The 16,521-nt window shown below is 42.7% G+C and overlaps 1 protein-coding gene across 1 annotated transcript in view; it reads right to left on the reverse strand.

The window, feature by feature from the left end:
• myt1la (myelin transcription factor 1-like, a) overlaps window positions 1-16,521 on the reverse strand; it is a 66,111-nt gene that overhangs the window by 8,490 nt on the left and 41,100 nt on the right. Inside the window, exons 11-20 of the mRNA XM_019259172.2 lie at window positions 14,826-14,916; window positions 11,560-11,670; window positions 9,829-10,049; window positions 8,137-8,238; window positions 7,913-8,088; window positions 6,678-6,902; window positions 1,911-2,035; window positions 1,085-1,153; window positions 921-983; window positions 762-845 (exon numbers count right to left, since the gene is read on the reverse strand). Of these exons, the coding sequence (XP_019114717.1) occupies window positions 762-845; window positions 921-983; window positions 1,085-1,153; window positions 1,911-2,035; window positions 6,678-6,902; window positions 7,913-8,088; window positions 8,137-8,238; window positions 9,829-10,049; window positions 11,560-11,670; window positions 14,826-14,916 (1,267 nt within the window). The remainder of the gene's footprint in view (window positions 1-761; window positions 846-920; window positions 984-1,084; window positions 1,154-1,910; window positions 2,036-6,677; window positions 6,903-7,912; window positions 8,089-8,136; window positions 8,239-9,828; window positions 10,050-11,559; window positions 11,671-14,825; window positions 14,917-16,521) is intronic.

Raw genomic sequence — 16,521 nt, forward strand, 5'->3', positions numbered from 1 at the left:
AATCAATTTAATCAATTTTCATTCCCGTTATGTTTAGTTTACCGACTTCCTTCCTTATTTTCTAATGAATTCCATGTTTACCGGGAAACTGAACAAAATATATTAATAAATATATAGGTGTTACAATTTTAGGCATTTTAATGCAACCTTTAAATTATTTAATAATAATTAATTTTCTTTAATGTTGCTCTTAACAACAAACCCGCAGAGTATCTGCAGAGCATTTTAGCGTCTTTCAGCTCATTGTTTTGGTTTTAAAGCCACAACTTTACTGTTTGGTGTCTGGTGGAGACCAAAAACGGAGCTAAAAGTGGGAGTGAATATTAAACTGTCGTAAGAAGCGTTACTACAAACTCTTTGTGTCTTTGTGTTGCTCAGTTGTCTCCTGGTCTCAATTTCTAATAAAAAATAAGAGGTCAATGTTGCTTTTTAACTCGACAAACAATCTGTTAATCTGCAAAACTTTGCCCTCAAATGAGTTCATTAATATCCTGAAATTAAATTGTCCTTCACCAAAGACGAGATGGATTTTATTTTCACGTTGGACTGAAAGTTTCAGGTTTTGACTGTGAGACAAATCGCTGTGACTGGATGCGATGAAAGTGTGAAGCTGTCTTCCGTGAAATAGAAGTGGGGATGCAAATTAAACCATTTGACAGCATCATTTAGAAAACTGAGGGAATGAAAAAAGGTGTAGGAGGGTAAGATCTCTCACGTCCCAGGCTTTAAATCAAAGCTGTGAAGCCTCTCTGAAACCTTACTTGATTGGCTCCTGGTCGTCCTTGTCCTCTTTGCTGTGGAGGATCTTGATGCCGCTTTTCTTGGCTCGTGGACAACCGGACAGACTGCAGGACAGGAGACAAATTAAACAAAGACACCTACAGTGACGGCAGCTGTAGTCCAAAGAATGGTTACTGTACCTCCTGTGGGAGGCGTAGTTTCCAGTGATGTGTCCGGATCCATCGCAGCCGGGAGTCGGACACCTGAGGCACAAACACAAGGGTTAACCAGGACACCGAATGAGCGCTGATTTGTAGTCTTCACTCTGAACAAGCTGAAAACTACATTGACTTCGTAGACTCACTTGAGTTCTTGTGCGTTGGTCGTCATCATCCCGCGGATGTTCTTGTCGGCCATCTGGCAGCTTGACAGCCTGCAGGAGAAAAAAAATACATTTTAACTTGATTCTGAATCTTTGATTTATGATTTTCTTTTGTACTTATTGTGCAGTAAATTATTCCCTGTGAGTGTTTCACCATTATATCTGACATATAGAACAGGTCTGGACCCAACAGTTCCAACCATACGCAAGCGTTTGGCGACAGTGGCAAGGAAAAAGTTCCTTGATTACTGCTGCATTTATGTTGCATGTTGCATAAGATTGAGCTACTTTATTTGGCTAGTTCATGGTCTGTAAGATCATCATATGTTTGTCCTGTGAGAACAACCGGAAAAACATCCCGGTCTCATCTCTGTGACGATGTATTTTCCAACTAACTCCCAGGAAGTTTTTATTTAGCGGATTTACTGAACACAGAGGGGATTCAAATCTGAAAAGTAATTAGTAACTAAAGCAGTCAGTGAACAATATTTGTCTCTGAGATGTAGTAGAGTAGAAGTATTACATAAGGAGTGCATGCCTTGGATGTGTACCACCAGTCAAGAGAATTGATAAAGTCTCTTGTGTTAGTGTTGCTGGCTCCTGTGATATATATCCATTCATTTGTTTCTTTCTCGCCTTTAGCTTCTTCTATAATTGTTTGTTTTTGTTTATTTCTATGTATTTTTCATGCACCGCCTGTCTTAAAGGCACGTTTCCCATGAAGGGACGATAAATTGAACTGAAGTCTGGTTGTAGGTATCCGATGAAGTGTTGCGTTGATCAGATTAGCGGTCTGACGGAGTCTTACGTGATGAGCTCCTTCTTGCTCTCCTTGCAGGGCGGGTACTTGTGGTGTTTGGGGCTGGGCATGGTGACCTCAGCCGGGTAGCGCTGCTCGTCCAGCAGCTCCTGGAAGGGGTCGAGCTCGTCGCTCTGGTGCAGGGACGAGAAATAAGCAGACTACAACATGTCACTACGGGCTCTGTGTCGACAGGTTTACACAAAGAACAAATCTACGACATATATATAGCTTTTTAACACTGATAGCACAAAGCATATCAGCACAGGAAAGATAGAAGTTGATCAGGTATCAAGTTTAGGAAGAATCAGTTTTGGGGTTTTCTTACTTTTTCTGGTTTCACTGCATCATTTTATTGATGATTAATATGATTAAATGTTTGCTGTCAGTGTTTATTTATGTTTATTTTACTAACGCCACAGGAAGAATGAACATAAAACTAATGCGGCTAAAGCTCGGAAATAAAATATTTGCACCGTGACCTCATCTAGAGCTTAAACGATTAGTTTAGTTATTTATTTATTATTTTTTTGGCCTTTTATGCTTTTAATGATAGTACATCTGAAGATAGACAGGAAGCAGAGAGAGGGGGAGTGATACGCAGTAAATTAGCCGTCGGATGCGGGATTCAAACCGGGGACAGCTGCAGCGAGGACTATAGCCTCCACACACAGGGCGGCCGCTTAACCCACTATGCTACCGACCGTTATTTATTTTGAAGCATGAATATTGAATGTTTCAAGAATATCTCTTGTTTTTTTATTCATCTTATGTGATAATGAACTAAATATCTTCAGTTATAGGTTTTTGACTAAACAAGATGACATCACATTGGGCTTTTTTGGAAAGTATAGCTGGTTTCTTTCATTTCTTATTAATTATTTCATTGATTTCCAACATTTTGTAGAGCAAACAGTATTTTATCATCACAATATTTAAAAGTCCAGAGACATACAAGCAAGCCTGACAATCTCCTCATTAATATATTGTATATCATTATATAAATTGTATTATTTTGTTATGTATCTTTATTTTACAGTAAACGCAGTGTCTCAAACACTAACTCACTGTCACTTTAAATAAAGAAACAGTGTCTATGCTGCCGTACATATGGAAATGGAATTATATTATTGTGCTGAGTTTATCGTTTCCAGTATGTTTCTCTTTCATGTAGTGTCTGTAAAAACATCTGGTGAGAATAAACCCCTCTCCTCCTGCTCTCCTCCTGCTCTCCTCCTCCTCTCCTGCTCTCCTCCTGCTCTCCTCCTGCTCTCCTCCTGCTCTCCTCCTGCTCTCCTCCTGCTCCTCCTCCTCTCCTCCTGCTCTCCTCCTCCTCTCCTCTTGCTCTCCTCTTGCTCTCCTCCTGCTCTCCTCTTGCTCTCCTCCTCCTCTCCTCCTGCTCTCCTCCTGCTCTCCTCTTGCTCTCCTCCTGCTCTCCTCCTGCTCTCCTCCTGCACCCAGTCTGTATTATCTGATTATTTTGACACACAGTGAAATAAATCATCAGCAGTTAACCGGTACCTCTCCCTCTGCACCAGTTGGACTCGGTGAGCGAGAAGCTTTTGTGGCTGTGAGCTCTGCAGTCTGCTCTGCAGTCCACACATCACACCTCCTCAGTCGGGAGCAGAAATCGTTCAGGACTGTCTGGGAGTAAATCCCATCAGCCTTGGAGCTCCAGGCTGTGGCCTCCTCTGCAATGTCGTGCTTCATTAACAAACGCAATTACTCTCCTGATTAAAACCTTTCACTCCAGCGCTCTAAATCCAACGAGGCAAATGTAGCAATTTGCTGCATGGATTGCTCTGTGTGATATCAGATCTGTGAGGATTTAAAGCGTGCAGATGATCTATCATGTTTTACTTATGTATTAGTGGTGTAATTCAGCATTTTAATGCACCGTGCTCGAGCTCCTGGAAGCATTCTTCGAGCGAGCTGCTGCGTCTGAGCCGAGGCAATGCCGCTTTCCACCACATGAGAGCGCACTGAGGCTGCAGGACGGCCGGGGTTATTCATCAAACAGCTTTAAGTTCAAATGATTTGACTGCAACTCACAAACTTCAGAATAAAAGCCACTTATCACATTTCTTTTGAATTAAAAACTCTGTCGCCTGTGTTTGGAGATATTTGTGTAATTCAGAGTACGGTGGCGTGAGTGTCTGATCTGATGATTCACCACTTTTCTTCCATTTTACATTCATCATATCAGCGAACAAGCAAACTAAAGCGAGCACTGATTTGGTTTGCCATCACGCTTCATGTATCTTTATTGTCAGCGTTTGACAATTTGGTCTTTAACTCCTTTTTTTAAACTTTATTAGATAAAAGGAGGAGAGACAGGAGAGGGGATGACATGCAGAAAAAGGCTGCAGGCTTGAAATCGAACCCAGAGTGCTATGGGACAGATTCAGCCTTAGGACATGGGCCAAAAGCCCAGCAGGTGAGCAATCAGGGAGAACCCACACAGACCACCTGAGGTTCAAACCAGGACCTCAACCACTGCACCACCGTGCCGCCTCGAAGGACCGATGGAGGGGACGTGAAGTATATCTGGTGTCTGAAATCACTCCATATTCACAATATGGTGCACCACATTTAGCTCCCCCCTCCCAAGTCTATTTAAATGTCTGAAGTGAGCTGAGTGTGTGAGTGAATGTCCACGTCACGTACAGCACCACGCAAACCACGACAACTGATACGTGTCTGAAATTTTAATTTCCTGCTCGCTGTGGAGAAAAGCACATGTGTTTGTTTTACAGGGAGTGATGGATGAGTTCGGACACAGCCGTAGTCTCTGGTGGACTCGTGATCACTTCACTGTGAGGAAGAAGTCACGTGGAAATGTGTCTTATTGCAAAGAACCATATTTTATTGTACATTGCTCGTCTGTTTTAGACGTTTTACAAACTGAACTAAATGGATACAAAGATGTCTAACTGGTGATAATTCTAGGTATATTATAATTATAAAGGTCGGTTTGGACAGTTTCAAAGTAAAATGTGGATTAGAAAAGGTTTCTTATGCTAAAGCATCCATCCATTATCTGTACAGTAACCACTGATCCTCATGAAGGTCACGATGGGGCAGGAGCCTACTTGGGGTAAGAGGCGGGGTACACCCTGGACAAGATGCCAGCTCATCACCTACAGACGTGTGCATGTCTTGGAGTACCTAAGCCGGGGTCCAAGTCGTGCCTCCCACTAATTCTCAGAAGTCCGATCTGATTGTCACTTGATCTGATTGTAAACTCTCTCTCTACACTGGCCGTGACACATTTTCTTTTGCTGTCTCTGGACTTTTGTTATTTGGCTTGTTCGTAGTGCTGAACTTTTTTTCTACAGTATTTCGCAGCTCCGGGGGTGAAGAAAAAGCAAAATCTGAGCTGTAAATGCACAACGTTGGCAAGCACTGTCGTTCTGTGTAGTCTCTACGCCTTTTGGTTAGCGAAGGTGTACTTACACACACACACACACACACACACACATGCTGGTCCTTTCCAAACTCAAACAAATTTCCCTCTTATGTATGTAAAGTGATGCAAAAATTATGCGTACTAGCGAGCAGAAGTCCGCCCTCGCAAAACAAGTCCACAACTTCTCGGCGCTGCTCTTCTGCTGCCGAGCATCAGAGGACAAGCATCCCTTTAAACAGCTTATGAAGCGTAATCATCTCTAATCTATCCGCGTACCCCTTTTTATATAAACTCCGGGTTCCTTAAATCTCAATTTCATGCTTCAAATTATCCTCGCTCGCTATGATTAGGGGACAGCCTGACTAAATATTAAATTAGGTGGTTAAAGCTCGTAGCTGTAGGGGCAGCGTGCGGAGCTGGATCAATCTTTACTGTTTCATGTCTTATTTAATGCACATATTTAATATTCTTTAAACTTGATAAACTGTGCAGCTCGATCATTTAAATCACGACGATAATGTTCAGATTGTTTCATAATATTTATTCATATGTTATTGTCAGTTTTACATTTTAGATTTGCACTATTCGACTTGCAGTCCTTGTTTTCATCTTTATTTATAAAGGCGGATTTCTTATACGAAAAGCGACTTGAATAAATCTGATATGTTGCATTAATGTGAAAACTTCAGGTTTGGCTTTACGTGACTTTATTCTGCCTCCACAGCACTGAACTTTCCAACAGTTTGAACTGAACATATGGTGCACAAATAACTGCGACTCGTTCGGTTTGTTTGTTTTTTTTAGTTCTGTGAATGTTTCGTACAAAGTTTCTTGGAAAGAAACGTATGTAATTTGCCACTAATTACAGGCTAGACACTGTACAATTGGTACATTTCAAGTGAATTAATTGCAATCAATTGTTGAAGCAGAACTCTGTCTGTCTTTTAGTCTGTGCACAGCAGGCCGGCTGAACACGCAGAAAAGGGACATTTGCGTCCAACAATCATCATCATATTTAACGACATTTAATCATATATAAATTTCAGGAAACTTAAATGAATGAAAGTTTACTTTCTATTTTTTCTTACTCCTGCAAACTGCAAATCAAAGTCTGTGAACTCGACCTGTAAATGGTTAGCTATATAAACTTTAAAATATTAATTTTTTAATTGCAAATGACCTCTAATGAGTTGTTTCTGTTCACTGCACTGTACAAATACATGCTGCTTTTGTTAAATACAGACTATAAACTATGTTTTAATACAAACCAGACTGTAACCTGCATGGACAGCATCTATTTGAACCCAAATCCCCCTGAGATGAATCTGTTCATTTCAAACTCTGTGTGACGTCGACCTTCCCGTTACCTCTTTGTGGTCCTGCTCGTCTCCCAGCCGTTTGATCTTGGTGTAGTCGACGGGCAGGTCCCAGCAGTCGGCCTCGCTCAGCTGGTAGCAGCGGCTGCTGAGCAGAGCCTGCCGCTGGGGCGACATCGGCTGCAGGGGGGTTAACACCGTCCCGCTGCCCTCCGGACCGCCGGGCTGACCGGCCACATCCACCGCGCCGCTGTCGTCCAGGTCGCCAACCGGACTCTGATGGAGACAGGCGGAGGGAAAGATCTGATGCTCACAGGTGTAAAGCGGTAAACAAATATGAATGTTTGAAGGTTGGTGCAGAAATCAGCACAGCTCTTTAAAAATGACAGAGGTGCAGCGATTCATCTTTGCATTTTCATAAAGTTGGTGGGCTCACAAGTCACAGATTGAAGCAGCAGAGGCCCAGATATCCTGACTTACAGTCTCTCTGCAGAACTACACCCACGCCTTTCAAACTCCACGTCCCAGCTTAGTAACACAGGTTTTCAGTTGGAAGTTTGACATCTCAAGCTGCCCGAGAACACCCTCATGACAACATCTGGCTTATTTTACTCGCCGGTACTCGACGAGTAAACTGATCTTCATGTGTAAAAAGCAAACATCGGCTGTAATATCATCGCCAGAGCTTTTAAACTCTCAGATATCGATGTCAGAGTTTCCATATCAGCCGGGCCCTCGTAGAGTTGAAATTGAACTGATTTCAGACGATAAAAGGTGACACGTGCTCCCAGGTTCACATGAAAGCACCCTTATTGTTGTCCAACAGTAATAATAACAGTGTACTCACCAAGTGGACTGCTGAGATCTGGAGACATGGGAAAAAAACATTTTATGCACATTATCTAAACCATTTCGTTCACAGCATTTGTTCAAAGTTCAAAAACATTGGAGTAAACCTGCCCGACCGTCTGACAGCTCGTGTTTCTTGACCTGTCAGACTTCTATTCAGTGATTTCAGCATGTTTCCAGATCTCAACAGTTATCTTTGTGGGTAAAACGCTATTATGACACAACAAAACGGAGGCTCAAGTCGGAATAAATCTATAAAAACTCTCAGTATTTAACTTTTCCTCTGTCGTTTTGAGTCCTCTGTTTGATATCTGATATGAATTTTACCCTACACAGGTCAAAATAATGTTCTGATACTGTTCTTTCCACTCCTGCCACAGTGTGTGAATGTGATGCACGGAGGCAGGCGTGTGTTTGTGCACTCCGCCTCAGACTACCTGTGTCAGCAGGTCCTGGGGTTTCCCTCCCAGAGCGTGCGGGAGCTCCCTGCACCTCGTCGACAGGTTCAGGATGGCCGTGGCTGCCATGTGGGCCGCCTCCATATCGTGGGTGTAGTCGAAGCTGCTCTTACTGCAGGTGCTGCTGGCGCTGCTTCCTCCCCCTCCTCCTCCTCCTCCTCCTCCTCCTCCACCACCGCCACCACCTCCTCCTCCTCCACCACCGCCGCCGCCTCCTCCTCCACAGCTCAGGCTGCTGCTGCTGCTGGGAGCGTAGCTGCTGGTCGTACTGCTGGCCGGACTTGACGTTTTACAGTAGCGCTTAGCTGTTGGGATGCACACACACACACACACACACACACACACGCACATACAGATTTGTTAGATGGCATTCAGCCAAAATGTGCAGCAGATAGAGCATATCAAATTGAAAACAGATGCTCTGTTGCATTTAAAACGTGCAAAAGAGACAGAGATTGAATACACACACAAATATTCTGCATCAAAACCAAAACAACTCATGATTCCTCGGTGCCTCCTGCATCGTCCATAAACGCTTAAAAACACATCAGTCAGCCACACTGCTGCACTTTGTGACATGTTCCTTCATTACCATGAACACAAACTGTAGTTTATTTTGACTCATTCCCTCATACGCCGTCCTGCTGACCCAAATACTCACTAGAGCACCAAATATGGATTAATCCTCCGCTAAAAATAGTCCCCAACAAGATGCACTGTGTCTTCCTTCTATGTTTTAGACAGACTACAGAGATGTTTGACGATGTTTTTTTAGTAAATTAATGTTTTCAGTCGGAGCGAGCCGCGGACGGAAAGGGAAGTCGGAAAGTATTGAGAGACGGACCAACTCGCTGCTTCTTCTGGATCTGAAGACAGTGAGGAGACAAAAACAGAATCTAAACCAGACGAGGAGGGAGACACAGAGTCAGAAGAAAAATAAGGCAGAGGTGAAAAGAGAAAGATCTCAAGGGACAAAGAAGAAAGGGAGAAAGATATAGCGATTGTATGCTGGTGTGTGATGGTGCTCAGCAGGCTGGAGTGATGCTGATGGAGGGAAGGATGTTAGAAAGGAGGGAGGGAGTCGTGACGGAGGGGGAGCGCAGACACCTCGACTGAAAAAAAAAAAAACCTCCCTCTTGCCTGCGTCTCACTAATGGCTTCCAGCCAAAGAAACAGGGCTCGCCTCCATTATCTCTCTCCTGCTTCACAATCCCTCCATCTGCACCTCCTACCAGCCTCCATCCCTCCGTCCATCCACCGCTCAGAGGAGGCAGGCTCTTAGCCTGGCATTTCCATAACTCTGCTCTGCTTTCACTCTAGCCATGTGGAGAGGCGGAAAACACCGGCGCTTTCAGTGCTATAACAAAGAGAATACACTGAGTGCCGAGCATGTGTGTGTGTGTGTGTGTGTGTGTGTGTGTGTGTGTGTGTTGTCAAGCTTTTGTCGTCAAGTACAAAATGTTCTCCCTAGAATAGGAAAATGAATAGAAATCCCCCATAGTGGGATCATTTTGCAGGTTTTATTCCCCTCAAGAAGACAAAGGACTGACAGTAAGAAAAATCTGGACAGGAAACATTATTCATTTAATCATAATTAAAAAATATATATAGCAGATGGCATATTAATACACAGAAAATGGGATTAAGACTGAATGTAATAGATTTTTCTAGAAAATAATGACCTTACTTCTTGTTATTGTACTAAAGATGCAGCATCTGTGCAATGCTGCCACCCACTGTGACATATTGTTTTCCACCAGGGAGCCAAAAAAACAGCAAAAATGTCCATAAATGAGAACGCAACACCTCCTTTAAACAAAGGAGATGCGCAAAAGTCACATAATCTCACTGTGAGACTGAATTCAGATCTGCTCGTCGACGTGCGGTTTTCTTACCATCGTATCCCTTCGGGGAGGTGTCTCGTCCGTGGTGGGACTTGCTCGTCGGGCCTCTCTTTCCGTAGCCACCGTGCTGTCCGTCGTAGCCGCTGTAGTCGTAGCTGGTCTTGGAATATTTTTCCAGCTCCTTTGCCAGGTTGGACCGCGGCGTGCTGGTGGGAATGTTGTTTTTGTAGCCATACTGAGGGATCTCCAACTGCTTGACGAAACACATCGGCCTGAAAGGCAAACCAGAAGCAAATAAGAGGCCGGGGTTTGTAGACACTGCACCATTCGGCATCTCTGATTTAAGAGTGAAAATATATTCAACATATTTCCCAAGACAAAGATGAGCATGAACAAGACAAGGTAAACACTTCATAGAAATAGAAATTTGACTGCACCATTGGGCATCCCTCATTGATTTAAGTATAAACATACTAAACGCAATAGTTCAGGAGGAGAATGTTCTACTCCTCTAACTTTATCATTTGACACAACATTGTGTTTGTGTTTGTAGGGTTTGTGGTCCTGTTAACTTCCCTACACCATTTGGCATCCTTGATTTAAGACACAAAACAATTGAGGAGGCCAGGGTAAGAGGCCGGGGTTTGTAGACACTGCACCATTTGGCATCTCTGATTTAAGATTGCAAAAATATTCAACATGTTTCCCAAAACAAAGATGAGCATGAACAAGACAAGGTAAACACTTTATAGTAGTACGCTGGAAATTTGACTGCACCATTGGGCATCCCTCATTGATTTAAGTATAAACATACTAAACGCACTAGTTCAGGAGGAGAATGTTCTACTCCTCTAACTTCATCATTTGACACAACATTGTGTTTGTGTTTGTAGGGTTTGTGGTCCTGTTAACTTCCCTACACCATTTGGCATCCTTGATTTAAGACACAAAACAATTGAGTCTGAAGACTTTTTTTTTTTAAACTTCCGGAGTTAAAGTTTGTATGTTCTGCACCTGGTTTCCACCAATGCAAATGTGAGGTTTTTTACTGCACCATTCAGCATCCCCGATTTAGGTAACACGGTTAGATATATTTTACTGCTGTGTTCCCATCATAAAATGGCAAGAAAACAAGGTAACAGGGTAGGTGATGCATGATTTATGCTTAGATATCAATGTGCCATTCAGCATCCCTAATTAACACATGATGGTTAAAGGTTAGCTTGCAACATTCAAAATCAGCATTCAAAAACGGCAACATTAAAATCTCTAATTTAAGTAAGAAGGGTTAATATAATTTACAGTTGTTACCCATGCATGCTGACTTCCCTGATAACGTGGGTAATGGGGAAAAGACTGGCTTTGTGTGCTGGTGGTTCACCGGACCATTTGGCATCACTGATTAATGAGACAAGAACCTAAAAAAGTTCTATGAGACATTTGCCAATCCCTTCTTGTGTTATATAACTTTTCGAGGGGAAAGGCTAGCTTGTTCATACAGTTTTTCCTCCACAGTTTTGCTGCACTATTGAGCATCCCTAACTTATTAAGGTAATTTCACTGCACCATTCAGCTTCCCTGATTTAAAAAGAAAATGAATGTAGTCTACAGCTGTTTCCCCAAACCCTTGTTGACAATGAATACGACGAGGAAGGACTTGTGTTCATAGATTTGAATGCACCATTCGGCATCCCTCATAAACATATGACCGAGCACATTATCATAATTAAAACACATGATTTTAATGCTGATCTGACTCTAATTCAGAGTGGGGGGTGGTACCTGAGGACACGGTCTGACGTCTGATTGGTCTTACTGCCGCTCTCAGTCGGGTGGCTCTTCTCGTGGACCTTCGCCATCTTCTCTGCCGCAGCGATGGGACAGCCGGACAGACTGGAGGAGGAGGAGGAGGAGGAGGAGGAGGTGGAGGGGGGAAGAGACAGCACACGGCCTGGTTACATACTGTACTGAACACACACACACACACACATACGCACACACAGCATCTGGCTCTGAATGAAGAGTGGCTCAGCTGTCAGTAACAGCAGCACAGGATGAATTATGGATTTTAAATGGCCTACTTTATGATGACTGCATTACTGGTTTACTGACTGACAGTTGGTGACTGACTGGTTTACTGACTGACTGACTGGTTTACAGTCCACCATACAGGTCGATAGTTTGCTGGTATTTCTCGCGGCTCGTGGATATCAAGTCAGCATCTAAATCAGTGGTTCTTAACCTTGTTGGAGGTACCGAACCCCACCAGTTTCATATGCTCATTCACCGAACCCTTCTTTAGTAAAAAATAAAATATGATTTTTTTTACTGGTGCACAAAATGAACCGTGCATTAACATCACCTTGTTCAAATAACAAAACCAACACAGTGCATGAACTCACAACAATTTACGTCAGTGTCACTTCTGCTGTTGCCTTTGAGAGACCAGTTCAGATATGCGTGGCTTCACCTTGGCAAGTGCCAGTCTCATGTCATTTTCACAGCAAAGTCTGTTCCTTTTCTTAGTTTTTATGTCCAGCATCCTCGAAAACGATTGCTCACAAAGATATGTTGTAACAAATGGTATAAAAAATTCCAGGGCGGAGGCTCCACCGAACCCCTGAGACCGACTCACCGAACCCCTCGGGTTCGATCGAACCCAGGTTAAGAACCACTGATCTAAATGAAGTCGATGCTGATTGGACGGACAGGCGTTCACGAGTCTCGTGGGTTGTTGTGAGTTTTAGGGGAAAAACACAAAACTTAAAAACTTCCTGCACATCCTCAATCACACACATACACACACACACGTATTTTAAAGGATGATAGGAGTGTGTGACAGATCAGCACGGTGGCTGCTGCTGCTGCTGGTGCTGATGCTGCTATGAAGGCGTTTCCATGGCGACTGCCAGACATGAAAGCTGGTAGCTAACAGTAGCTAGGCTAGCCAGCTAGCGCTTTGTTTCCTCTCCCAGTGGAGCTGTGCTACATAACACACCCTGCAGCCACGTCTGAGCGAGTGTGTGTGTGTGTGTGTGTGCTTCTGTCTGCCAGCGCACGTGAGCTGCTGTCTGTGAGCTAATTTGTAAGTGTCTTACACACATTTGTGTGCATGTGCATGTGTGTGTGTGTGTGTGTGAGAGTGTGTGAGGATATGTGATTGTGTGTTCCAGTAAGACTTTGTTTGCATGTGTGTGTGTGTGTGATCCGAAGCTCTATGTATGCGTGAGAAAATGTGAGTGTGAATCCTAATCACATTACATAATTCAAAAAAAGTGTGTGTGTGTGTGTGTGTGTGTGTGTGTGTGTGTGTGTGTGTGTGTTTGCAGCCTGTATGTGATGCTCTGCTGAACTGCTGATGAACACCTTCAGCTCAAACACGGTGAAATCCTTCTCACATGCACCTTAAATGAGCGAACGTTCCACCCTTTTTTGCATGACGACAGTGGAAACAGAGAAACATTTTTCCCATCAGGGTCGAGATAAACCTCGATCGGTCTTTGGTCAATGGCAAAGACGAACAAAGATCTCACATGTGAGCGTTTGTAGAGACGAGAGACTTCCAGTAAAAGGTCGTTTTTTTCTGATTTTTAAACTTGAAGAACAAGAGAGGCCACTGACATTACGGCCCAATGAAATCAACAGAGACTTGATTTACATACGACCTCATATCTTAAGATCTGACTTGAACACGATGCTCAGGTTTTTGCCTGGTCAAATCTTTGTCTCAACATTAAGAGGCTGAGAGACTTTAAAAGATAACTGACTTTCTTCCGAGGACTTGGGACTTGACTTTGCCTTAAAGGTCCAGTGTGTAACATTTCATGAGGATCTATTGGCAGAAATAAGCCCTTACAATAAGCCCTTCATATCTACAGAGAGAAACCAAACACCGGCTTTTGAGAGAGCTTTTCAGCGGCTGAAGTTTCTCCTACATGCTCTGAGATGTAGGCGGGCACGAGGGGTGATTCAGTCGGTCGCAATCTGCAACTTCACTGCCACTAAATCCGGACCTTCAAGGACGTGAGACTTTTTCAGGAATGCAGCTGGGGAATTCTCTTTTTTTATTATACGGTGCCAAATTCTGTTAGTTGCACTGGTTCTAAAACTCTGTAGAGAAAAAACAGAGATACACATACAACTTTTACATTTTCTGATCTATTTTGTTTCAGTATCAGTCTGCGATGGTCTATATGGAAAGAGTCATGAGAAATCTTCTGATATGACACTATCAAAAATAACATTTAATTGAATTCAATACATTCATGATGCAAAGATGGTAAGCAGAGGTCAAATTGGATGGTTCAAAAACTCAAAAAGTGAGAAATGTTATTTGTATTTTAACGTCTGTCTTCATGCTATCATAAAAGTATTTTCTGAGATCGTACACGATCGTACACCTCATGTTAAAGGATTCTCACGCATCAATAAACTCTTATCCTTTGCAGGGCTGCAGGGGGCTGGAGCTGATCCCAGCTGACACTGGGCATCACCTCGGACATTTTTCACAATATATTCTGAGATTTTTTAGACCAAACAATCGAATAATCTAAAAAATAATCAGAAGATTCATCAATGATGAAGACAATTGTTCGTTGTAGCACTAAAATTCACTCAGGTTGCCAGTTCACTGCAGGGCTGATACATGGAGACAAACAACCGTTCATGATCACATTCACACCTACGCGCAATTTAGAGTCACCAATTACTCTGCATGTCTTTGTGAGAGGAAGCCAAATGACCCGGAGGAAAAAACCCACGCAGACACAGAGAAAACATGCAAACTCCACACAGGAGGCTCCCGAAATAAACTCCAGTCTTACTGAATGCAAATTTAGGGAAGCAAATGTGACGTCCTGCCATCGGAGACGTGGCTACCAATCAGAAAACAGAGAGGCAACGCTGAAATTTCAACGGATTCATCTCGAGCTCCTCAATCAAACAGAAAGCAGACTTTACAGTGTTTGCACTGTAAAATGTGCCACATTCACATGTCGGCGGTGTTACTCAGGCAGTTAGCGGCCCGGGGCTGAAGGACGCTTACTCACCTGCGATGCGAGTTCCTGTTGCTATTGACATGACCCCGTCCAGAGCAGCCAGGAGTGGGGCACTTTAAAACATTTTCATACATGGCAAGGACTTTGACAGACAGGAGAAGGTGAGAAAGACAGCGAGGGTTAGGAGCAGACAGGAAGAGTTACCAAGCGTTCAGCTACGACGGTGAGGCATGCACAGATTACAAGTGCTCGACAACGGGCCAGTCAGTTTTTTTAAAAGGAAATGATAATGAACACAGCAGCGAGGATTCAGTGTTGTGACGAACTCCAGCGTGAAAGGATTATGTGTCAGAAGTAAACACATTTTCCCCTGTTGGTTCCAGAAAGGTGGCGAGAGCTGCTTCTACACAATGAAAGAAGACCTCCCTCCAAGCAAAGTTTTTGCCACAAGTTAAATGTGAACGTCCTCCCCCTCTAACTACTCTCTGTTTCCAGTCATGTCTGCTGCATGTAATCCTTTCCTGCTGGGGAAACACAAGTCTCATCTGCATTTTGAACGCCGGCGCTCGTTTCATGAAATTTCATGAGACGAGAACAAACTGGAAGCAGCAAGAGTTTGTCATGCACAGCGAAAGTCTACTGATGACTCTGCAGATGGTGGACGAACAACGTGTGCGGGGCGGTGATGAGCATACGCCGGTTTATCATTCTGCATCAGAAGAATTAAATATTCAAATCTGTTTATGTGTCACGTTTCCATCTACAGTGGAAGTGCACATGTTGACAGGTTGAGCCGCATTTTCTCTACCAAGACACTTTAAATACTGTCATATTTTTATTTCCCATCTGTATCATTTCTGAAAAATAACTGGCATCTATTTTGATAATCAATTCATCCTTAAAGGTCCGGTGTGTGTGATTTAGTGCCATCTAGTGGTGTAGTCGCTGACTGCACCACAGTCTGCACACCCTCTCTTTCCTTGCGTCTAGATTCAGTGTTTAGTTTGTGAATAGAAACACTGTGGTTCAACATTTTGGACTCCATAGAAGAGGAAGAAGAGGATCTGCAGCTTCTGTATAGATATATAGTCCTATTTTAAGTTAACAAAAACATTAAAAAATATTATTTTCAGGTGATTATACACTAATAAAAATAGAGTTATGAATATTTTACATATCCTGACAGACATATTCTGTAAATAGACCCCCTAAATCTGGCACACTGTACTTTTAAAGTCATTTTTCATGGAAAAAAAAATTTGTTTTCAGCCTCTTTAAATGGAGATTTCCTGCTTTTCTGTTTTATATCATATTGAGTTGAATATCTTTGTGGCTTGGACTGACCAGACAAAAATTTAAAGACATAACCTTGGACGATTTTTACTATGTTCTATGTTTTATTTCACTAAACAATCAGTTAATTTAGAAAATAATCTAACGATTAATCAATGATGAAAATAATGGACTGGACAAGTTAGGACTGGATGTGTCTTGGAAAAATGTGAAACTGTGTGCTTTACTCTCATAAACTTAATTACATATACTAAAATAACATCTCTAAGGTTTCGTGTTGTGACTTAGTTTTGAGAGTTAGTTGAATAATTTGAGTCTTTGCTGCTCTGCAGTTATATATATTACCACAACTGCTATTTCTAATGAATTTATATTCCATTCTGTTCTCCTTTATATCGTTAGAGGTGCATCGTCCCACCAAGGTGACTTTAGTCTGATCTAAATTAAAGCTAGT

This window comes from Larimichthys crocea, chromosome XI (genome assembly GCF_000972845.2).
Source record: "Larimichthys crocea isolate SSNF chromosome XI, L_crocea_2.0, whole genome shotgun sequence".
NCBI classification, from domain to species: Eukaryota; Metazoa; Chordata; class Actinopteri; family Sciaenidae; genus Larimichthys; species Larimichthys crocea.